At 40.7% G+C, this 25,258-nt stretch overlaps 1 protein-coding gene across 4 annotated transcripts in view; it reads left to right on the plus strand.

Moving 5' to 3' along the window:
* The first annotated feature begins 5,840 nt into the window (after window positions 1-5,840).
* The window catches only part of LOC147236203 (stromal membrane-associated protein 1-like), a 152,530-nt gene continuing 133,112 nt past the window's right edge, over window positions 5,841-25,258 (plus strand). For all 4 annotated transcript variants that reach the window (XM_086165014.1, XM_086165021.1, XM_086165042.1 and 1 more), the window contains exon 1: window positions 5,841-6,125. In XM_086165014.1, the coding sequence (XP_086021140.1) occupies window positions 6,008-6,125 (118 nt within the window). In that variant the 5' untranslated portion in view covers window positions 5,841-6,007. The remainder of the gene's footprint in view (window positions 6,126-25,258) is intronic.

The raw sequence follows: 25,258 nt of genomic DNA on the forward strand, positions 1-25,258 counted from the left end.
TTATTATCTATCTATCTATCTATCTATCTATCTATCTATCTATCTATCTATCTATCTATCTATCTATCTATCTATCTATCTATCTATCTATCTATCTATCTATCTATCTATCTATCTATCTATCTATCTATCTATCTATCTATCTATCTATCTATCTATCTATCTATCTATCTATCTATCTATCTATCTATCTATCTATCTATCTCTACCTATTTACCTTCACCTCGGACACCAAAATTTCATTTCAAGAATTTCAAGAATTTCATTGTACAGGCTGTGCACATAACAATAAACTACAAATAACATGTTGAATTCTGATTTTTTTTTAACTTTTAAGTGAGCAGACACATCGTTTTGAAGAGCCCTGAGCAAAAGCTACAGTATAACTTCTTGAGTGCAGGATAAGCAGTATAGCTCACAAATGAGTGATAAATGTTTTCAAATATTAACAATCTCAGCGATAGTTTGTACTTGATGCTGTGTACTGGCTATGCTAAAAAATGACAGGTGTTGATTCCACACTGAAATGCACAATACTGTGGAATAACAATACTGTGGAATTCACCATGCTACAGTACAGTTAAGTTGTGGACAGATTTAGTCACTATGTTAGCATCATGTTTAGTTGACATGAGACCAAAATGCAATGAAAAAGGATTTGAAAAAAACATCCCTGGGTCAGCTTGAATCGGGTGCTGGAGGTAAGGGATGTTTTACCTGAGCCATCCAGTCAACATCCCATAATTCTAAAGCCTCTGCTTGGTCTTTTACATGGCTGTTGGGACTAAGGCAGATGGCATGAATATCCTGGGCCTGTTGGTCGCCATGGTGTTCGGCGTGGCACTGAGGAAGCTGGGAAACGAGGGAGAGGAGCTGATTCGTTTCTTCAACGCTTTCAATGAGGCCACCATGGTGCTGGTGTCCTGGATCATGTGGTGGGTAGAAGGAGACACATCACAGGGACACTGCCCTCTCAAAATCATTGAGTGGAGAATGAAAACACCTGGAATAATATTTGTCGAAAACATTCTTCTTCTAAAACCTGCTCTATGTTCTCCTAAACCGTGGCTGCAGGTACATCCCTTTCGGCATATACATGTTCCTGGTGGGCAGTAAGAGCATTGACATGGAAGATGTAGTTCTTCTGGTCACCAGTCTCAGAAAATAAATTGTCACGTCCATCTTGGGTCAAATTATCCATGGCGGCATTGTCCTGCCCCTGATCTACTTCGGTTTCACATGTAAGAATAAATTATAATAAAAGTAATACATTTTGAAGACAACAAGGTGTCAATAAACTTAAAATTAATAAATTCATCCCACCCCCCACAGAGACAGAACAGGTGCTGATAGGAGGTGGGGGGGGGGGCTTATACGGTATAATCATTTGTAGTCATTTAAATTCAGCATTGCTTTGATTTTAATCAGTATGATTTTTCCCTTTTAAGAGGTAATAATTACTAGTTTTAATATAATTATATTGAGGTTGATTTTTTCTCCCTTAGCATTTGCCTTGGTCACAGAACGTCTCTGACGGCAGGTGTGCCCGGTGTTGCTGACTTTTCGTGAATCATGAAGTTACTTGAGTCACATTCGAAATTCCTGGGTTTCCATCTCATCTCCCCAAATTGGGATTTTTCATTGTATTAATTTGCCCTGAGGCTGAAGGTTTATAATATTTTCAAAACATTCTCAGACAAAGAAAATAATACCTCTTGAAAATTCTAATCCCAACATGTTCTGTTATCTTCTTCTTCTTCTTCTTCTTTCGGCTTTTCCCGTTAGGGGTCGCCACAGCGAGTCAACTTTCTCCATCTATCCCTATTCTCTGTATCCTCCTCTCTCACACCAACCACCTTCATATCCCCTCTCATCACGTCCATAAATCTTCTCTTTGGTCTTCCTCGAGACCTCTTGCCTGGCAGCTCCAATTCCAGCATCCGTCTACCAATATATTCACTATCCCTCCTCTGTACGTGACCGAACCATCTCAGTCTGGCTTCTCTGACCTTCTCTCCAAAACATCGAACATGTGCCGTCCCTCCGATAGACTCATTCCTGATCCTCTCCATCCTGGTCACTCCCAAAGAGAACCTCAACATCTTCATCTCTGCAACCTCTAGTTCTGCCTGCTGTCTTTTGGTCATTGTAACAGTTTCTAGTCCATACATCATCGCTGGTCTCACCACTGTCTTGTATACCTTTCCTTTTATTCTGGTTGAAAGTCTTCTATCACATAGTACCCTTGACACTTTTCTCCCCCCATTTCAACCTGCTTGAACCTGTCTCTTCACCTCTTTTCCACACTCTCTGCTGCTCTGGACTGTTGACCCTAAGTACCTGAAATCCTCCAGCTTCTTGATCTCCACTCCCTGTAGCCTCACCGTTCCACCTGAGTTCCTCTCATTCCCACACATATATTCTGTCCTGTTGTCTGCTCTCACTACAGATCACAATGTCATCCGCAAACATCATGGTCCATGGGAATTCCTGTCTAACCTCATCTGTCAGCCTGTCCATCACCATTGCGAACAAGAAGGGGCTCAGAGCTGATCCCTGATGGAGTCCCACCTCCACCTTGAACTTCTCTGTTACCCCTACAGCACACCGTACCAGTGTCTCACAGCTAGCATACATGTCCTGCACCAGTTTAACATACTTCTCTACCACTCCAGACTTCCTCATGCAATACCAGAGCTCCTCTCTTGGCACCCTGTCATATGCTTTTTCTAGGTCTACAAAAACGCAATGCAGTTCCTTTTGGCCTTCTCTGTACTTTTCTATTAGCATTCTCAACGCAAATACTGCATCTGTAGTACTCTTCCTAGGCATGAAGCCATACTGCTGTTCACAAATGCTGACTTCTGCTCACAGTCTAGTTTCCACTACTCTTTACCATAACTTCATTGTATGGCTCATCAACTTTATCCCTCTGTAGTTGCCACGATTCTGCACATCCCCTTATTCTTAAAAATAGGCACCATCACACTTTGTCTCAATTCCTCAGGCATCTTCTCACTCTCTAAGATCCCGAATAATCTAGTCAGAAAGTAGTGCTACTTCTCCTTGACACTCTCATTCCTCCACAGGTTATATCATCAGGACCAACTGCCTTTCCACTCTTCATCCTCTTCAATACTTTCCTCGCTTCACTTTTACTAAGCTCTACTACTTTGTAGTCTACAATAGTCATCTTTTCTACCATTACCTCTCTTTTATTTTCCACATTCAACAGCTCTTCAAAGTACTCTTTCCATCTTCCCATCACTCTTCTAGCATCTGTCAGTACATTTCCCTCTGTATCCTTAATCACCCAGACCTGCTGTATATCCTTTCCATCTTCATCTCTCTGTTTTGCCAACCTGTATAGATCATTCTTTCCCTCCTTACAGTCCAACTGAGCATACAAGTCATAGTGCGCCCTCTGTTTTGACTTTGCTACCTCTATCTTTGCCTTACATTGCATCTTTCTGTACTCCTGCCTGTTCTCTTCATACCTCTCAGTGTTCCACTTCCTCTTTGCTAACTGTTTGCTCTGTATATACTCAAGCACCAAGACTCCTCATCTACTTTCCTTCCTGATGACACACCGGGTATTCTCCTACCTGTCTCCCTGATAACAATAGCTGTAGTTTTCCAATCATCTTGAAGCTCTCCCTGACCACCCTGAGCCTTTCCAGATTCCTTCCTGAAAACCATACAACACTCCTACCTTTTCAGATTCCACCACTTTGTCCTCTAATTTGTACAACTACTTTCCAATCATTGATCTCTGTCAGGTTACCTTGTCAATACAGGATGTAGTCTACCTGCATTCTTTTACCTCTGCTCTTATAAGTTGCCCTATGTTCCTGTCTTTTCTGAAATAAGAATGTTCACTACAACCATTCCGTCCTTTTTGCAAAATCTACCACCCTCTGCGTTCCTATCCTGTATACCAAATCTGCCCATCACTTCTTCATCCCCTCTATTGCCTTCACCAACATGTCCATTCTGCCCCAATTACCACCCTCTCATTTCTGGGGATATTCTGCATCACTTCATTTAACACATTGCAGAACTTCTTCTCCTCATCCCACCTGTTGGGCATAGCAACTAATAACATTGAGTATCACACCTTCAATTTCCAGTTTCAGACTTTTATTTCTATCTGACATACTTTTCACTTCCAGAACGTTCCTACCAATCTCCACCTTCAAGGTAACTCCTGCTCCATTTCTCTTCTTGTCAGTATCATGACAGTACAACTTAAAGCCTGCTCCTAAGCCTCTAGCCTTACTGCCTTTCCACCTGGTCTCCAGGACACACAGTATATCCACTTTCCTTCTCTGCATCATGTCTAGGTTAATAATTTTTTTTTTAGTTATAAGCTAGATCATTCAGGGTGAAACAGTCCAGGCAAATAAGGATACGACCGTTAAAACCTTGGGTTATTTGTTGCTTTTGAGCTAGTGTCTTTTGCCCCCTAGAGGTGGAATATCATCACTGTGAGGTAAAATACAGTTAACTCAAAATAACTATATTGTTTTTCATGGGATGAAATAGATAAATGTACACATTGATCGAGCACGGGAGGACAAGGAAACTAGCTATAACTATACCACAATAGGCAATATTTAAATCTGATTACATCACAAAGCTTCACCAAGCTTTTTATATATTATTTCAACAAAGTTCATGATCATGACAGTTTTTTAAATGATTTTTGTTGGTGTGGTAAATCAGAGGGCAGGACTCTCATATGGATCACTGTTTCATAATTTAGACCTTCATGTCATAACAACAACAAAAGCAACTGCTGAGAGTTTAACCCTTTATTTTTGGGGCCTCTGACTTCAGCAATCAGTATTACACCCCGTTATTTCCCCCCTTAATTCAAAAGAACTGTACGATTCCTTAATGTAAGTCAATCTTTCACTTTTCCTTCATTTGATAACACAAACATCACCTGAGATATGATAGATTTTCAAAACTGAACTCAGACTCAGACTATAAGGAAGTTATACCTGGGTGTTTGTTATTTTCAATTCTTTTCACATGAACAAGAAGCATTCTCTTCACATGAACCAACCAGCTCTGGTGCAGGGAATCTGCAATGCAGAAAATAATATTCCCAACTCAGCGAAAGTCAGTATAGGACAAACATGACATCAGGAGTTTGAACAACAAATTCAGCCGAAAATTTTTGTTTTGTGATTTGCACAGATTTTAATGACAAATCCTCTGCTGTCCCCCAATGTTAATGTAGCAGACAACCTATTTCTTCAGTTGGTGTGGTCCGAGATGATTAATATTCCACAAAATGTACTTATTGTATGTATGTATGTATCTGTATTGTACTGTGTTGACAGTCTGGCAACACAGCACTTGAATAAAACGGTGTTTGTTCGTGCTTAGAAAAAAGCCTGATTAAGCTTGTAGTTGTGAAATTTCACTTTGCTCAAAGCTTTTTGATAATACATCAAGGCTTGTTAAAGTGAATTTCAGTGCACTTGAGTGAATATTCAAAAAACAGGCCTCGTTCAAAAAGTGAGCCCTGAAAAGTGAGTCCTTTGTGATCAGATTTAATATTAGTTTTTAATAAACCTCTGTCAGAAAGAATTATCTGATCACAGGGGAAGTTACTTATAACTTCTCTATATGTCATTTTCCTTTCATTCTTGTTTTTTTTTGGGTCTCTCTTTAGAATAATTTACTAAAAAGATAGATGTTTAACATACAGAATGATCACAAATAAATCACATTTCCCCTGGGACAGTGAACCTGCCTTGTCGTGCAGTCGTCGGAATTCCGATATTCTTGAAAGCAGCGTGGATGATGCTGCCGTGGATGATGTTACCTTGTTAGCAGGTTGGATGCTAACTGAATCCGGTCGGTGCAGGGCGGCTGGGCGACTCGGGGATGTCCCACCGTTTTTAACAACATTTCAGGACCACTTCATCTCTTTTTTTATTAATCTTTTAACCCACTCGACGCCAACAGGATACGCCGGCGAACTTTCACAGAAATGACGACGCGTTCGGAGCGAGAAAAAGCACAGAAACTGAATGAGCAACATCAGGCCATTCTGTCTAAACTACTGAGGGAGGAAGACAATAAGTACTGTGCAGATTGTGAGGCGAAAGGTAGGCGTGACACACCGTGGGGTGAGGATCCACGGGAGAAGCGTGGGTGGAAAATGTATGTGATGTGATGTGAACTTAGCATCTAGAGGCTTGTCATCGCTAGCAACACTGTGACGCTATTCCGTGAGTTATGTGAATGACATGCTACATAAGCTTAAACGCGTGGCAGCTGTGAAAAAAAGCATTTTTCGTTTAGTATTTTTTAATTTGCCCTCCAATGCAACCGGACTGTCGCGATGTTATCGCAATTAGAATTATTTTAAAACATTTTTATTAACGAATACGCATCAAGAAAGCGTTAACCACATAGCTTCCGTTAAATGTTTTCAAAATAAAGCTCCGGCTGCTCAGCCCCATCGTCGTTGAAAACCTGATTATGCAAAAAAAATAGCGGTTAAACGTCTCAAAGCAAGTCTTGTTTGGCACAATATTGCTTTAAAACTTGTAATGTATCTGTATACGTCTTTCAAATCTCCGATTGTTCATAATGACAGTCTCTCTTCGTTGACACCTCATTAAATATTCTATTACTGTTGTGTTTTTGGTGCTATTGAATTGATCTCACGTTATCTTTTCAAACGAAATGTAAGACATTTTCAATAATTAAACGTCTCAAGTGATGCCCGACTGTTTTAACGTAATGCCTCTTCCCCGGTAAGATCTGATCAAGCCGGTAATAGTTAGAATTGGTGAAGTGGGATTTGGATTATAATATGAAAGCATCAGGAGTGTATTTCCGGTGGTGTGATGTGTAATTGTGTTTACTTTACGCGGTTTTTGCCCGTCAGTATTGGATGTCATGCCCTTGACTGGTTAATTTATGAGCGGAAAACGCGCGTCCTGTACACGCATCGTGGGAGTGGAGGTGAAGATCGTTTTCCGATCGTGACCGCTGAGTTCAACTTTGCAAAATAAACGCCGGATGGTTCAATGCAACAGCCGCTGAGACAGACGCGCCCTCCAAACTCCATTCAAATATCACAATTTTCTAACATCGCCGTGCACACGGTCAATTATATAACGACTTGGTTGTCATCTTATAAATAGTGTGCATGTTCCGATCACTTCGGCGTATAATCGAATAAAACTGAAAGCGATGTGACCATATCAGCTGTGATGTTTTAATATCATATTTGAATGATGCAGAATTGGCTGAATCATATATGATGGAAGGTTATGAAATAGTAATTAAAAAAAAAGATACATGTTAAAATGCAATGACTTATTGATTTAGTATCATCACTGTGACTATCGCTTGTGTGGAGCAAAATCTCAAAATCCCAGACTTTTTTTAAGGCGTTTGAACGGTCCAGACCCAGGCTACCTATGACACAGATTAAAGGGTGTTTTACGTCATCACTGAGCCCTGAATTTAACGTCAGCAACACATTGATCCTATTCTTGAATTCTCCTCAAAGGCTGCTTTTCAGAAACCAAAGACTTCATCAGTTAGATAATGTAAAAAAAAAGCAAACAAAAAAAAACAAAAAACAAGCGTCAACACCGATACAATAATCTCTCACCCTTCTGCTCAGTGAGATGAGAACAACTTTATTTATCCCAAAGGAAATTGTTGTGCCAGAGTTTCAAGTAAAAAACATAACAGTAATAGATAATAGTAGAAAGGAGGAAGAATAAGAAATACAATGAAATATATAAGTCATTATATTATATTGTTGATTTCCCCAGGTCACTAAGGGGAAGTACGTATCAACACATATCTATCCCTTGATGTACATTACTGACATTCAAACTATTGCACAGAAATGATAAATAATATATTTTGGGAGGCACATTTTTTTCCACCCACTTGTGTGTGTGTGTGTGTGTGTGTGTGTGTGTGTGTGTGTGTGTGTGTGTGTGTGTGTGTGTGTGTGTGTGTGTGTGTGTGTGTGTGTGTGTGTGTGTGTATTTGATAAATATAGTTTTAATACTGACATTCTTTATTCATTCCAGTCTGCATTGTCTGTCTTACAACCTTGATTTCATGAAATACTCCATGTATTATGTACTTTCAAAGACCGAGTAGTAGTCTTATTTCCTCAGAAACGGCAGAAACTTAAACTGCAATTACATCTCCAGATTACTGACCACTGGTCAGAATAACCCCCTTTCTCGTCATGTTCCCTTTCCTCCCGCATTGCCTTTCCGCATACCTGCCGTGGGGTGGTGTCCTCCAAGCAATGAGGAACATTGGTTTCAAATCCTATAAACAATGCCAAGAGTGAGATCAATAATAAACAATGATATTTTCCATTGTTGTGAGATAAAAATCAAACTGTATCCTGTAAGCAGAGCCTGTTAGTAAGCAGAGGTGAAGAAAAGTGTGCAGGCAGGTTGGAACAAGATAAAAGTATCAGGCGCGATGTGTTTTAAAGGAATATCAGCCAGAATTTAAGTGAAATGTGAGGAGGCCGGCGATGCTATGTGGTTTAGAAGCAGTGGTATTAAGGTAAAGACAGGAAGCAGAGCCGGATGAAGCAGGGATGAAGATGCTGAGGTTCTCTTCAGGAGTGGTGAGGACGGAAAGGAATGATGTGTAAGTTGGTGATGTGATCATCGATGTTATCTGGTTTAGATAGTTTCTAAAAGTATCGCTGTAAGACAGTGGCGGGGTGTTCTAGGTGGAGGTGGGACTACATCAGAGATCATCTCTGAGCCCCTTTTTGTTGCAGTGCTGATGAACAAGCTGACAGATGAGTATAGACAGGAAGCTCCATGGACTGCGATGCTTGCAGATGATATTGTGATCTGTTTTATGAGGGCAGGGAGGAAAATCTTAACCCTCATATTATGTTAAGGGTCAATTTGACCCATTTCACCCATTGACCCAATGGGTGAAATTGACCCTTAACATAATATGAGGGTTAAGAGGTGGGGGTATACCCAGGAAAGGAGAGAAATGAAGGTTAGCTGCAGGTTTGTGAATGAGAGGGACCAAAAGGGAACCGTGATGCAAAAGGGAACTGAGAAAAAGACTGCGGGGGGATTTTAAGTAATAGTCCAGACCAATCGAGAGTGTTGAAACAGGAGAAAAGTGCGGCTTGTGATGTGTGCTAAAAAAATGTCAGCTAGAATTAAAAGGAAATGTTGTGAGACTGGTGATTCTGTGTGGTTTAGAGACAGTGGTGTTGAGGTAAAGACAGGAAGTAGCAGAGATTAAAAATGTTGAGGTTCTCTTCAGGAGGTTGGATATGATCAGGTGTGAGTCCATCAGAGGAACAGCACGTGTTAGATGTTCAGGAGGTATTCTGGAGATATTCTGGAGATATTCTGGAGCCTGTTAACGTGTCAGATTTGTATTAGGCCAAGTTAATGGCCCTGAATTGTTTATTGATGAATCCCCGGTGGTTTCTGTGGAGCTGGAGTAAGGCTTGAATTTGTAATTCAGCTCCCTCTCAATCTTATCCTTCTGGCAGTTTTGTTCTTGGATGTATGATGCTCTCTCAACTATAAACACTTCTGTAAATATTTGATTGGAGCTGAACTTGAAGTGCAACACCTACAGGGCCAATACCTCAAATACATTTTCACCACAGAACAGCAGCAGTTCTCAGTGCTTTATGACCTGAGCACCCTGAAAAGTGGGAGGAGTGGAAGTCATTTTATTTTTTATAATTTTTTTTCCTGGATGATGTTTCTGGAGGAAACGACACATTCATTGATAGCTATGTTTGGATTGAGACGTATTATTTATTTGTGTTTTTATTAATTTTCTTTTGATCTCTGTATAAAACTTGCATCATTTCAATCACTATTGTTTCCTTTATTCAAAAAAAAAGCAGCACTTTCATATATTTTTCTTATATTTTAAAGACAAAACAACACGCCGACAGTAGAGAAAATGGTCCGAGTAACAAATGTGTGTAGTAATGTGTGCTAAAAACAGCGTGTGTGTGTTTGTTTCAGTGTTTGATGAACCATAGGAAAATACTTATGAAAATATATTTATGACCAGTGAAAATCTGAGCTACAATAAAAGTAAAAATAAAACACAAGCAGCGGCTCAGTTATGATGCATCAACTGGGCTATCACTAATAATTTTACAATATAAGGTAATAAAGAACTGATTAAATAAAACACATTTTTATAATCCACGCTCTGCATGTTGTTTCATGTTGATACATTTATAGCAGTCCATGTACTAAAATTATATTCAATGTGATAAATTGTTCTTTTTCTTTATGTAATTACAAGGATTCGGGGTATGTTGATTTACATGCCATTGTTTTACAACAGAGTTCTCATATGAAGAACTGCTCAAGCACTCTTACCCCCAAAAAAAAAACAACCTGGAAGAGACGGTGTTAGTGTGTGTAAACTGTGTCCAAGTGATGCATTAACATTGATAACAGTCACCTAAAGCCCACCAGGGAAGGGGAACTTGATCACGACAGTGGGAAGGGTCCAGTGAACAGCGCTGGTTGCTAGGTGAGGATGACCACTGGGTAAAACCTCTCGCTTTAATTCTGCAGTATATGAATCATCCTCAGCACTGTCCCATAACTTGGCAGCGGTCAGCGCTCCATTACTCCTCCTGGAGCTTTTTTTTTTTTTTGGATGACTAATCATGTTAAATCAGTGGCAGGCTCCCGTTTCAGAAACCTGGTTAATAAAACAGTGAATATGCAGACTGACGGTGATAAATACTGCTTGCCCTCAGCTGATGTGGTTAGAACTAGGAGGGAAAAGGAGGAAGAAGCTCACCAACATGGCGGGGCTTCTCTGGCTTCAAACAGACTCATGATTCTGGGGTAGTGACGCCGCCTTTTTAGCTGGCTCCACTCTTCTATGTGGTGTGTGTGTGTGTGTGTGTGTGTATACGAGAGTGAGTGGGTGAGATGGAGTGAAAATAAAGTCCTTATTGATCGCTCTTTCATTTTTTCTCATCCCCTTCGGCATCTCCGTCCAGCAAGGGCTTAGGTTCACACTCTTAAATTTCATCTGGTTTTAGCCTTAAATCCTCCCGTTGGTGTCACTCAGAGGATACACACATGCACAGTTGTGCATCACTATTTGTGAGAGGGCTTATATGTGTGTGTATGTTTTTGTGTGTGTGTGTATTTGTTTGCTGGCACAGCAGATTTTGGCAAGCAGGTTGTACTCAGCGCTTTGATGACCTGTCCTTGGTGATGCTCAGCTCCGACATGCACACACACACACACACACACACACACACACACACACACGTATGCTAAGGTGCGAGGGGAATGCTTGTTTGAGAAGCTATACTGCCTGTAAACAGTGCGATAGGAGTGATTGATGACAAGTTAGATTTTATGCAACTTTTAAAAAAGAAAGGAAATATATTTTTATTGGATGAGAATAGGTTGTTGAATGTATTTCCTGCAATATTTAGAAATGAATAAGAAATTGTTTTACAACGACGATTAAGTTCTGTTCTTCTAGAGCTAACATGATATTAACTTCAATGAGCCCTTTGTAGGGATTTTAGTTTAAAGAAAAGAAAGGGTGGGCGGCCCATAGGTGTTAAGTGCTTAGTTGACTAGTCACTACAGTGTTTGATGACCAGTCAACCATTGACATGGTCGTTAACTGCATCCCTACCGGTCACTGGTCCAGGGTGAACCCTGCCTCTCGCCCGATCACAGCTGAGATTAGCTTAGCATCCCATGACCCTAACTGCATTATAAGAGGTAAACTTGAGGAATTCATGAAAAAGAAAGAAATGTTGTAATGTCATACACCGAGCATTTTTTGATTCCAGGTATCAGTCTTGAAAAGAAAAGAAAAAGGAAACACCCCAAATGATTACTTTGTCCCTATGATCTGCCTGTTCCCAATGCTAAATGTTTCACAGTTCCATCCCGTCCTATAAAAGCCTAAACGAAGGTAAATATACAAGTGTGCCATTAATTTTAGATGCCAATAAACAGACCCCTCCATCTGCTCTATCTCCAGTTAAATAATATTTTCTGGTCTTTATGGCGCCATCGTGTTGTTGGAGGTTGGGACCTGTATGGCGTGTTAATTGGGAAGGGGATTTTTAAAGTGTACAGTCACATGCGGCCCTTCTTTGGCATTTTTCTACCCTGCCGTGACATTTTTGTCAGCAGTACCATATCGGCCTCAAATTTTTTGTTCATTGATCCACTCCTCAGAACACGTCTTAGCCTTGTGTCCCCATGAGGTTGTATCCTGGTCATGCAAATTTTCAGCAAAGTGTCATAAATCTTGAATTCGGCATCATAAAGCTGCTTCTGTTGTTACTATTGAAGATGTGAGCGCTGCCTGGTCAGAGAGCAGGGAACGAGCGAATAGAAGCTAACGCTTCCGCTTGCCCTCTTCATGCCTAAGAATTAACCGATGAGATTTTATCCTAGTCAACTGGGTAAATGAGGTAGAACAGTTTTATTGTCAAAAAAAAAAAAAAAAAAATAAGAGTCTTAGGTTGGGATTGCTTAAGATTCTCAATTCCCTCACAGGTCTGACTGACCCTCAGTCGGCTATGAGAAACGTGATAGTCGTCGCCAACACAGCTACTTTGGTGGATTCAGAAAATAGACATCCTGATTTGGGCCAATTTGCTTTAGTGTAAAGGCCCATTTATGCTCCACCCAGGACATGCGTAAGGTTACAGATCATGTCTGTCCTGTGTGTATTTTGGTTCAGTTAACTGGAAGCTACTAACAGACATGAACCAAATGAAACAGTACCACTGAAAAGCACGGAGGAGCAGAGTTGAAAGATTGAAAGACAGCAAAACCTTTAGTGAGGCTGTGTGAATTTGCGTGAAGGAGAAGTGGAGATCCGGTATTTGTTGATATATGATGCTTGTGACTCTTCTTCTTATCCCAAGAAACGATTAAACCTCAGCAACGCCCCAGAAGATGTACTGCTGAACGTTCATTCCAATGCGTGAAAATATGAGGTGACATTTAGAGGCTTCAAACTTTATGTAATTAATATTACAAAATGTTGATACTTAATACCATACATTTATACAGTATACTGTAGTATACTACAGTATACTCTTGTTTTTCGCAGGGGTTACGTTCCAAAAAGAACCCGTGATAGGTAAAATCCATGTAGTAGAAACCTTTATTTTTTTTTACAATTATTATATAATTAACATCCTCCTCTTCCCTGTCACTGTCAGCAAAGTTTTGATACAATATTCTCGCTTTTGTGCAGATAACGTTTATAACCAATGTAATGTTTTTTTTTCCTGCAGTCATTAATCCACAGAGCTAATGCAGACTCCATCCCTACCATGGTCTTGTTGCGGACAGTTGCAACCCTTTTTGCATCCTTATTAAAAATTATTACTGCAGTCGTCCTTATGTTTTTTTCTTCCTTCTTTATGGAACGAACGGAAGATTCCTGAATTTCGTAATGCCGACCTACAGCCGCATAGCTTTTACCTTCCCTTAGCATGTCCAGAAGTTTAACTTTATCTGCAATAGATAGCATCTTCTGCTGCCTTTTGGGCCCTGCTGCAGGTGCTTTTGTCGGTCCAGAGCGTTTTGTCAACATTATGGGTTTTGGAGAAACTTGAAATCGCAAGAGAATTTGCACGTACGTCATGTAAATTTGGCAAGCTGTTTTAGTTACGTGTACATATTAAACTGCAACGTTATTGACACACAGGTAGAGAAGAAGCGGAGTGACTTTTTAGCCAATCAGAATGCAGAACACAATGCACGATGCAAATCCGTGAAGTAGCGAAACCATGAAAAGTAAACCGAGTTATAGCGAGGGATCACTGTGGTGTTAAAAATATAAATTGGATTACTATGTTTTTATCAATATTGATAATATTAAATCATTATAAACAACTAATAAATGCAAATAATAAATATTATCAATATTTCATGCATAACAGATGACCCTTGATAGTCTTAACAGGTTCCGAACAATATTTATTAATTCCTTCATTTCTCATCTGTACTGTTTTTCCTGCACGGGGGGGGGGTTGGGAGGCGGGGATAACCCTGGACCGAGCGGTCACCAGTCAAAAAAGCCATGTATAGAGACATACAACCATTCACTTTTTAATTTACTCATCTGGACAATTTAAAATATCTAAATAAACTGCTGCATGTTATTGGACTGTGGGAGCAAACTTGAGAACCCGGAGAAAACCAACACAGACACAGGGAAAACATGAAAGGGCCGAAGTGCTAACCGCTAAACGCTAATCGCTCTGATTTAAAATTAGATGAATGATGAGTTTTTGACCCGCACCTTCAAGACTGAGAAGAAATAAAGGTTAATTTGTTTCTTTCATATTTAAATTCACAACAACAGCTCTGTCTAAACAAGGTTGGCAATTTATGCAGCCGTGAAAATGGAATAAATAGGTATATTAGTGTAGTTATGAGTATAGATAATTTATTCTTTTCTCCGGGTTTTTCATCGGCAGTTCTTTGCAATATTGATGTCCTCTGTTGGAGTGTTTTCATCCTTGTTGCAGAGGACACAGTTTCTGTGTCCTTGTCTAAACAAAGCCGTTCGCATCTTTGTAGGGGACGGTTGTCCTCGCGGTAGAAGAATTTTTTTGTATGGATGCACGTCTGGAAAAAAACTCGGCAGAGGCAGAGCTGTAAATGCCGCTTTGTCATCTCTTCACCATCTACATGTCGGCTCTTTGTTTGAATTTTCGTGTGAAGATTGATCGGGCAAGCAGAGTCTGGAGCCCGCAGGGGTGACAGAACGATGATGTGGCAGTGTCACCGTTGCTACTGTGACTTTTGACCATGCTTTTTTTATTCAAGGTTTGGAACATAGGGAAAACCCATTTAAACAGGATATTAACTTTAATCCAAATACTGGTGTGTAGTCTAAGGTTTGATGAGCGTCTGCATGACATTAAAATATCTGCTGCAAAATTATCTCAGGTTTTCAAAAGTGATTAGATGACTTTACACATTTTCAGGCAGGAATCTCAACGGATGTGTTTTGGTTGATTGAGGAACACAGTTGATCAAACTCTTCAGTCAGATTAATTTCTGTCAGACTTTACAAGTAATTTTTTTTGAGCAGAAATAAAGTTTGAATTACCTCAGCTGAAGAAGTTGCCTTGAACTTTGTGGCATTTATTGTGTCCTTTTTTTAAAGCTCCAACATGTGTTCTGTAAAGTTTTCCTCTGATTTCGTTTTGATTGGTGATTGGGAGTTTGGAGTTAGGAAACAATTTTAATTCTTTCTTAGGTGTGCAATTGTCATCAGTCTGTTGTCTGTGTCATCCCTCTTTCAATGTACAAACTCTGCATTTCCCAGAACATTTTCAGTAACTAGGTGATTTTTTTGTGCATTTGCTCAGCAAAGAAACAAGGGAACCAGGACCTCAGTCCCAAGACCATTTTAGTTCCTCTTTGAGGCAGGGTGTTTTTACAGTTCCATAGGAACTCATAGTGAATGGAACTCATAAGCCACTGCAACATACTTCCTATGGTTCACCTTATTAAAAAACTAGTGGTCACCGGTCGGCTGTTTTTTTGTGACTCATTGTTCCCGTCATGCAGAACATTAATGCTGTGTTAAAGTTGCCCTTGATGTTTTCTGTGTCGTCTTCCTCTTCTTCCCGGTGGTTTGTTTTTGAGTGCGGCACTTAAGGTGCACGCCTCAGGCGCTTGTGTCACATGGGTCCCTACCTTGCACAGGTAGTAATTGTAATGCAAAGCTAATAAATTCCCCTAAAGGAGGGAAGTTCCTGGAACCAACTCTTCTGTCCAAAAGTAGCTAAAGTGTCCTTTTATAAAGTGCAAGTATGCATTTGGTAACGTTCCTAATTGATTCCATTTTGAACTCTAAACTACCTTGTTTTGACTTTGTTTTAATAAGTTTGTAAAAATGGGAATGCACTCTCTTTCTTTCAGCTCCTACTCCGAGGCAGGGTATTTTTACGGTTTCATAGGAACTTGTGACACAAGTGCTTGGTGATTGGTAGAACTCATAAGCCACGACCATTACGAGATACTTTTTGCAGTGCAGCTTTTTAAAAAAAAAACAATTGTCACTTTTCAGCTGTTTTTCTGCGACAAAATGGACAGAACAGTGTCAAACTGGTCCCTAACTGCCTGTGTGAATGCAAAACTAAAAAGTTCCCCTGGGGGAGGAAGGTTCCTGGACTAAAAATTCAAGCTGGAAAGATCTTATAACTTTTTGGTCCAATTATATACCCCTGAAACCTGCTCCCATGTCAGAACATGGGTACAATCTTGAAGACTGCAGTAAGCCACAGTCAAAACAAAAGATCAGCTCATGGTGATGTCGTAGTACTGGCTGGTTCACATTAAGAGGAAGAATGAAAAAAAAAAAAAAAATCATAAAACCCTTGGTGCCTCAGCAAATAATGTCAGAAATTATTCCTCAATGAGTAACCAGTCTCTGAAAAAAACAGACTTTCACAGCAGTATAACAAGTGTCTAACCGAGACAACTGCCTTTTAACTCCAGCAGGTGGAGTCAGATTGTTTCCACAGCTCGGTAACAAACAAAAGGAGCCACATGACACGCAGTAGAGCGGTTGTCTCTATTTTTTTTTGTTTTCATTTGTATTTCATTGCCTCTGAACTATAATGACTATTCAGGCCGGACGTCCACCTCCATGCATAACCATGAAGACAAAAAAGAAGACGATCAGCTTCTTTTTTTTCCTTTCTTTTCTGGTGTAGTAGTGGAGGCGGTGGGAGTGACACCAGGATACTATCCATCTGCTGCTGTTAGCTGCTGATTCTGAATCAATTTAAATGGACCAGCAGGGAGCAGCACAGCACTTTAGAAAAGTCCCCCTTAAGCCCCCAACACCAACCCACCCACCCCCGCCGACTCCAGCCTCAGGATGAATTCACCCCACATTGATAGTTTATTAATTAAGAAAAGGAGATCAATTTCAGCCAGCAGGCAGGGTGGTCTGGTCCAGTATCAGTATCGGGTGGAGACATTGATGTAACACACTCATTGGGTGTCAGGGCTTTAGGAGCACTAATCTGAATGTCATCGTCTGACAAAGGAGCACGAAGTCTCAATTTGTGTGTAGGGATAAAGTTATACGACTGTAATACTCGCTAAAAGTCGTGTTTCCAGCTTGTACAGCGACACTAAACACAAACCTAAAATAAAACACAAATAAAAAGTGTGACTTTTCTTCAGAGAACGCCTTTGGTTAATACACGTGAGATTGACTATCTAATCCCCAGACAAAATTCATATTCTGCTCATACTTTTCCTCAATGGAGGGGCTTCTTCTTCCTCTTTCGGTCTTTCCCTCCAGGGGTCGCCACAGCAAATCAACTTTCTCCATCTAACCCTATTCTCTGTATCCTCCTCTCTCACGCCAACTACCTTCATATCCTCTCTCACCACGTCCATTAATCTTTTCTTTGGTCTACCGCGAGACCTCTTGCCTGGCAGCTCCAATTCCAGCATCCGTCTACCAGTATATTCACTATCCTTCCTTTGTACGTGACCGTACCATCTCAGTCTTGCTTCTCTTATCTTCTCTCCAAAACATCTAACATGTGCTGTTCCTCTGATAGACTATTTCCTGATCCTATCTATCCTGGTCACTCCCAAAGAGAACCTCAACATCGTCATCTCTGCAACCTCTAGTTCTGCCTCCTGACTTTTTGTCATTGTAACTGTTTCTAGGAAAGGGAAATATTTAAATTGCTGACTTCTGCTCTCAGACTAGTTTCCACTACTCTTTCCCATACCTTCATTTTACTTTACAACTTTATCCCTCCATAGTTGCTTCAATTCTGCACATCCCCCTTTGTTCTTAGAAATGGGCACCTTCACACTTTGCCTCCATCCTTCAGGCATCTTCTCACTCTCTAAGATCCTGTTGAATAGTCTAGTCTCAGCTGCCTGTCCTCGACACTTCCACACCTCCACAGGTACATGTATATCATTAGGCCCACTGCCTTTCCACTCTTCATCCTCCTCAATGCCTTCCTCACTTTACTTTTACTAATCTCTGCTACTTTGTGGTCTACAATAGTCACCTCTTCTACCCTTGCCTCTCTTTCATTTTTCACATTCATCAGCTCTTCAAAGTACTCTTTCCATCTTCCCATCACTCTTCTAGCATCTGTCAATACATTTTCCTCTCTATCCTTAATTACCCGGACCTGCGGTACATCCTTTCCATCTTTATCTCTGTGTTTCGCCAACCTGCTTAGATCATTCTCTCCCTCCTTACTGTCCAACTGAGCATACAGGTCATCATACGCCCTTTGTTTTGCCTTTGCTACCTCTTTTACCTCTTTGCTACCTTGTGCTGTATCTCCCTGTACTCCTGTCTGTTCTCTTCAGCCCTGTCAGCTAACTGCTTTCTCTGTATATACTCCTGCACTTCCTCATTCCACCACCAAGTCTCCTTATCTACTTTGCTTCAAGATGACACACCAAGTATTCTCGTACCTTTCTCCCTGATAACACTAGCTGTTGTTTTCCAATCATCTGGATGCTCTATCCAGAGCCTTTCTCTACTCCTCCCTGAAAACCACACAACACCCCTCCCTTTTCAGCTTCCACCACTTTGTTCTCCACTTTGCCTTTGTCCTCTTGATCTTCCTTGTCACCAGAGCAATCCTACGAACCAGCATCCTATGCTATCTGGCTATACTCTCACTGACAGTTACTTTACAGTCACTGATCTTTTTCAGGTTACCTTGTTGATACAAGAAGTAGTCTACCTGTATTCTTTTACCCATGCCCTTATAAGTTACCCTATGTTCCTGTCCTTTCTGGAAAAAGTGTTCACTACAGCCATTTCCACCCTTTTGGAAAAATCTACCACTATCTGTCCCTCTGCATTCCTATCCTGTATACCAAATCTGCCCATCACTTCTTCATCCCCTCGATTGTCTTCACCAACATGCCCATAGAGATATGCTGCGGTAGGATATTTATGCATGAATTTATGGCTTTAAAATTTTCTGTATCTATAAGTTCTGTTGTAGCGGCTTCGCAACACATGGAAGGGCAAGCCAAGACAATCGTGAAATATTCTGTCTTTTTCAAGGTCGGTATACACAAAGAACCCAAGTTTTTTTTTTTTTTTTTTTTTATGATGTAAATTCTATCAGACGGTAGCATTCAAACAAACTAATCAACATTCAGGCTTGGCTCCAAGCGTTTGAAAGATACAAACCGAGGAAGCCTCTTGGATGAAAGCTGAAAAAAAGCTCTTCAGAAATGCCCTGGTTGCAACGATGAGATTTTACAAGGAGGTATCCACCCTCATATCTTAGTATACTTTTATGAGCCTTTGCTTTTGCGATGCAAAATAGTCAGAAGCGATTTTGTGAATCTTAAGCAAATAATCCAGGAACAAACTGCGGCGAGAGCCATAAGTCATGTTGTCATTTATTCTCCTAAAATAATATCAATTGTGTCCGAAAATGTCAGCAGTTAAGTCTTGAGGGGGTGAGTGATAAATTTTATGGTGGGGAAATGGATTTAAATGGTTTTCGAGTTAGCTGAACATAGTGAGCCCTGCTGGTGGTAATGTTGTGTTTAATATCCAGGAATTGATGAGCCGTGACTGTAAATGCAACATGTGTTATTGATGGTCATGGAATCATACAGGACCATTGTCTCTCTCTCTTTCTCTCTCTCTATTTATATATTCTCAAGACTTTCGCACTTTGTTTATCGGCAAGCAATGGAGAGGCTTTATTTTTAGATAGCAGGTCTGAAAAACTGCTTTTTTTTAATAAACTTGAAATATAAAGACATCATATGCCCATGGTTTGATATATTCACCCTCTCTATGTTTCCAAATGAAATCAGAATTGTAGCTTCAAAGTCTAACCAACAGTTATAGTGTGAGATAATTTTTTTAAAAATACTCTATATTCTTCTCTATGCTTTTTTGGGGAATGGTGCCCTCTAGAGATAAGCATTCAGGCTGCACCCTGTACTTTCAAAGCAGTGATTTTGACTTAAACAGTTTTATCAGCACATGTTTTGACCGCCGCTTGCTTTTGGATAAAAACTCAAGAAAAATGTGGGAATATTGACCAGATGTTGTTTTTGTCCCACAGCTTATGTAGATTCCAACATGGTAAAATTGTGATGCCTGCTTTATCTAGAAGTGACTGATCTCTATTTGTATTGCAAGGATATAATCAAATTGTGCATTACAACGGAATTAAATATTGACCTCACTTTCTAAGATAGGATCCGTATCGAGTTTTGTTGATGAGCTAGATTTAATGTAGGACAAATTAAGTGTACCGTTTTTATTTTGATCAACTCTAATTTCTTACACTTTTGAGGAAGAAATTAGTTATTCTGCTTTAATAATAGATTTCAGAGAAGTGGCAGAGGAAGCTTAGACTTTGCATTGGTAAAATGTTGCGAATGTCCAGAATTGATTCCCCAACCCGAGGATTTGGGGATGGCGATGGTGGTTGGCGACTGAAGTAGTTTCAGCTTTTTGTTGACACCCACATTTTTGTACTCGAGTCATGATCTGTAACCCCCAAAATGCAAGCATATACACACATTATACTTTGTTATCCCCTTTCGCTCTATGGGATTCACAGTTCCTGATACCTTTTCAGGAACTAGGCTATATTTTTGTGCATTTGGACAGCATAGGAACTAGGCAGTATGGGCCTTAGTTCCTAGAACCATTTTAGCTTCTATTCTGAGACAGGGTCTTTTTTCGGTTCCATTGGTGCTTTGTGATTTGTGATTGGTAGAACTCAGCCATGCCCATTTTCAGATACTTGCAGTGCACTTTTTTAAAAAAAACAGATGTGCTCAGTTGTTTTCTTGTAAATTGCGACAAAATAGACAACAGCAGCGAGAAATTGACAGAATAAGAGGCCCAAACACTTCTTCTATGCTACAGAGGGATTTCGAGGTTTCGCAGCAGAACAAAACCATTTTCACCAAAATCAGTACAGAGTGAGCCAACGGCTAGGTTTTTCACACGGCAAGGCAGTGCAGGGAGAAAGTAAAAACAATTCGACCCTGCATGTCGTCTGTGTCGTCTTCTTCGTGATGGTTTGTTTTTGGGTGTCGCGTTGGAGGTACATGTCGCTTGAGTCACAACTTACCATTGTCACTTACTGCATTACTGAATGCAAAGCTAATAAGTTCCCCTGGAGGAGGGGAGTATCTAGATCCAAATTCAACACGCTGGAAACTAAAACAAAAGTAGACAAATCAAAGTGGCAACAGGAGACAGAATTGATTTCCGGCTTCGGTGTTGAGACCAGATAAAGACGAAAAGAGGAGGAGGGGGTTATTAGACCTGCCGGTTTGTCTGAGTTGAGTCCGACACGGTTGAAGTCCGGAACCTTGCTTTCTTTTACCTCAAAAAGATTTTAACTTTGTATTTGTACTTTGTCCCTAAAGAAGCAGCCATCACCACAGTTCCGGCTGAGATTCATCTCACATGAACCACATCAAACTGAGAAGATCTCTAGTCGAAATTCTCTCTTGTTTGTTGCCTCAAAGCTTTTTTTTTTTTTTTCTTGCTGTCCATACTACTGGCGTGATTAAAAAGGGAGATTCATCTCCATGTAAGAACAAGAGACGTCACCTGGCATCTTTGGTCAGGGTAAAACACAAACACAAACACAAACACAAACACACTCACACACACACAACACTGTCCTCAGGTTGACAGTTGTGGCTTTAATTTCATGCTCGGCTGGTTGGCTCCCTCCTCCTTGTTGGAAAGTTCCACTGTCACTCATCAAGGCTCCGGGGTGTGTGTGTCTGTCTGATGACTCTGTTTGTGACCGAGCACGTGTCTTTGTGCAGTCGTGTGTGTGTGTGTGTGTGTGTGTGTGTGTTCAACCCTGTCGGTGGGTATGCCTCCCTGAATATTGTGTGTGTGCCGAGAAATTCTACCTCCAAGGGATAGTTCACAGTATTGGTGTGTTTGCGCATCTGTGTGTGTGTGTGTGTGTGTGTGTGTGTGTGTGTGTGTGTGTGTGTTTTGGTGTGTGTGTGAGAGAGAGACAGGTCCTCTCTCTGCCACTTGTCGTGAGTTGCTTCAATTTAACTATGTAAAGTGTATGAGTGGGCATGAGTGTGCAAGTGCATGAGAAGAGCTCATTTGTGCCTAATCAGGTCAGTGGTCTGCAGATTAACACTGGTATACTTGCAGTGATTGTGTGAGTGCGTGTGTGTGTGTGTGTGCCCTACGTCTCAAAAAACTCAACCCCGCCACTTATTAATGTCTGTTCTGCAATGCAAATCAAGTGTAAAGTTGAATATTATTCTAAAAGTGTAGCCGAGTCCCTAAAAATCCATACAAGACGTAGATGAAGGCAACGGTAATGTTTTGAAACTAAGCTCCCTGCGTTATTAGCCACGCGCCTTTCACACATGCTGTGGAAATCAGCTGCATTTAATTCTTAGATGGAAAGCAATGGAAATATCATCTTCAAGTTTGAACAGAGTAATAATATGGAATTCTTTTTTGTAACTTAGCTAATTTTCTCAGCAGTCCAGACATGCTTTGGAACCCTTGTGTGCTTTTCAGGAAGAATTTTGTGGTGACTATGTAGCAGCTGAAACCGAAGTGTGATGTTGGGTCTTACAGGGGCAATAACAACTCTATCAATATTTATATACAACTGTAAAACGATTGACCTACATATTTCCATCACACTTGTAGGTGCTATTTTGGGTTTCGTGTGAGTACACCTTCAGTTATTTAGGTTTTTGTGCGTTTCCACGTTAATTAAGTATTAAGTAATTAAGTTAAATCAAGCTTGTACCAGTTTAGATATGTTTGTGGACCAAAGTGTTGAAAGCCATGTCGAATTTGATGAATATACACCATTTAGAGTCCATTCCATTTCTGTTGAAGTGTAATTGTGGCAGAATATTGCAATAATCTAAATAAGGCATAAGGTTCCTAACTAATCTTTCATCGTTCAGGTTTGTTCAGAAAGGTTGCAAAAGCAGAGAACTTTTTTGAATATCTTAACATTTACAAGAGGTGGCTGAGCATCTAAAGGTGTCCCCAAACCTGACTCGGTCATCTTAAACTTACCCTCGTGACACTTCTCTGCCTCTGACTGATTCATAAGCAATAATTGAAATGGGACGGCTCAGCATCATCCCTGTGTTGCCAAGCTAGGCATACAATGATGTTGCCCATCCTAGTGTCTGACGGGTCCTGTGTAAACCCTGCAGTGGGTTGTACGGTAAAATGTGAAGGTGTGATGTCAGGGTGACATAAGAATGGACCAGTGTTCTAAGGCATAAAAACTGAGTGACATTAACATCTTAATGACCCCCCTGCGATTTGTATGTATTTTCCCACTTCTTGCAAACTCGAAATCGATTACCAAGGAGCAGAAGGGTGTGTTGTTGAGATGCTGCTGTTGTTGAGATGCTGCTGCCCAGCTCCTGCAGCAGACAAGAGGGCCAATTGTGCGGCAGAATGCATTTCTGGACAGCTCTCTTACTGATCTGCTACTGATCTGGTTTAGTTGGAACACTCAAACACAAGGGTCTTGTAACTTTGGCAGAAACTCACTCGACGCAATTCGGACATTGATAAACAAGGCCTCATTTGTGTGCTGTTTTTACTCATTAGTTTGCCTTCTTACATCTTCTACTATCTCCTGTGCAAATGAGTATTATGTTCTCATTCCAAAAGTGAGAAAAGCCAAAAGGTATGCTGGTTTTTCTGCGTCGATATCCTGGTGGTGCTGCACGTGAGACTGTGCGCACCGCACACACAGCCGTGACTCTGCTAAAAAGGTCGCTACAGGTGTTTGTGTGTGTGCATGCGTGCGTTTGTGTGTGTAGGCGAGAGGCCATTATACGCATTTGATTTGGGGATTTCTGTTGGGGAGGGCTAAAGTCAAGTCTGATCCATACTGATAGATATCCAGCAGATAGAGTGCCACTTACAATGGCCTTAGCTAGTTGATTTAGGCTTAACACTCAGTCATCCCTGCTTTAATGCCTCCTAGTGCATTAGTGCCACTGCATTAACACGCTGATGCTCTTACGCGAGATGGGCGCTGCGCCGTGTGCACTCTGGCGCTGGCGCTGCCGCTACCATTGCCGCCTCTTTCTAGCTGACCACGCTCTACCTCCAATACAGTTTCATAAAAGTTGATCCTTTTGCTCTTGCACTGTTCAAAGTGGCTTTCAATCATCAGAATGACAGATTATGAGCTGCTGGGTCCGTATGAGAAGGCCAGCGGACTGTAGCGACTAGCCTATTAAAATGATCTGACTGTCATTTCTGTGCCATCTCCAATTCATCCCCATAGAGATTTGTCAAAAGGAGAGTTATTTTGTGCTCCATCTTATATGACGGCTGTTTTGGTTGATATATTTCAATGGAATAACCAGGAGGTATTTCTGAATGTGTTTTCGCCCTTATATTCTTCCACGTAGCCCCCGACGAAAGGGTGCGGAGTTGTCTGAAATACATGTCTCTCAGTTGAAATGGGAGTCAGCTGGTCCGGAATAAGTGTCAGGGATTGTGAAAGAATCTAAAGGTGCTTATCAAGAAGGGATTCATATTCAGGAAGAAGAGCTTCTTTCAGCAACTTTTTTTTTTTCTAAATCTCCAATACCAACAACCTCTGATGGACACCCACTCCAGGCAGGATTTTCAGCCAGGTCAAACCATTACGAGACAGGAAACGGCATTAAAAATTAATGACTTTTTAGAAAGGACGTTTCTCAAATTTCTTAAAATGTATAATAAATGGGTGTGCGATAAGTTCAAATTTAGAGAAGGGTAGTTTTTTTTTTAAATTTGAAAGGATGTATTACCAAATGAGCACGGTGGTGCAGTGGTTAGCGACAATCAGCAAGAGGAGGGAGTTTGAATATTCTCCTCGTGTCTGAGAGGGTTTCCTCCGGGTTCTCTGGTTTGCTCCCACTCTCCAAAAACATCAATCGGGGTCATTGCAGACTCTCAATTGCATATATGTGTGTGTGTGTGAGAGTGCGTGGTTTTACATCTCTACATGCGGCCCTGATCAACTGCTGACTGGTCAAGGGTGAACCTTGCCTCACGCCCAATGACAGCTGAGATAGGCTATAGGCTGTATATGGTTTTGAGATGGTTATTTGGCAGAGTGGTGACTTCTGAATAACGTCTGCTGGTACTTTGGATTTTCGGTTATTGAATTGCAATTTTTGTAAGTCGCTTTGGATAA

Source organism: Fistularia commersonii, chromosome 2, assembly GCF_037954325.1.
Source record: "Fistularia commersonii isolate RoL2024-O1a breed Wild chromosome 2, RoL_Fcom_v1.0, whole genome shotgun sequence".
Taxonomy (NCBI): domain Eukaryota; kingdom Metazoa; phylum Chordata; class Actinopteri; order Syngnathiformes; family Fistulariidae; genus Fistularia; species Fistularia commersonii.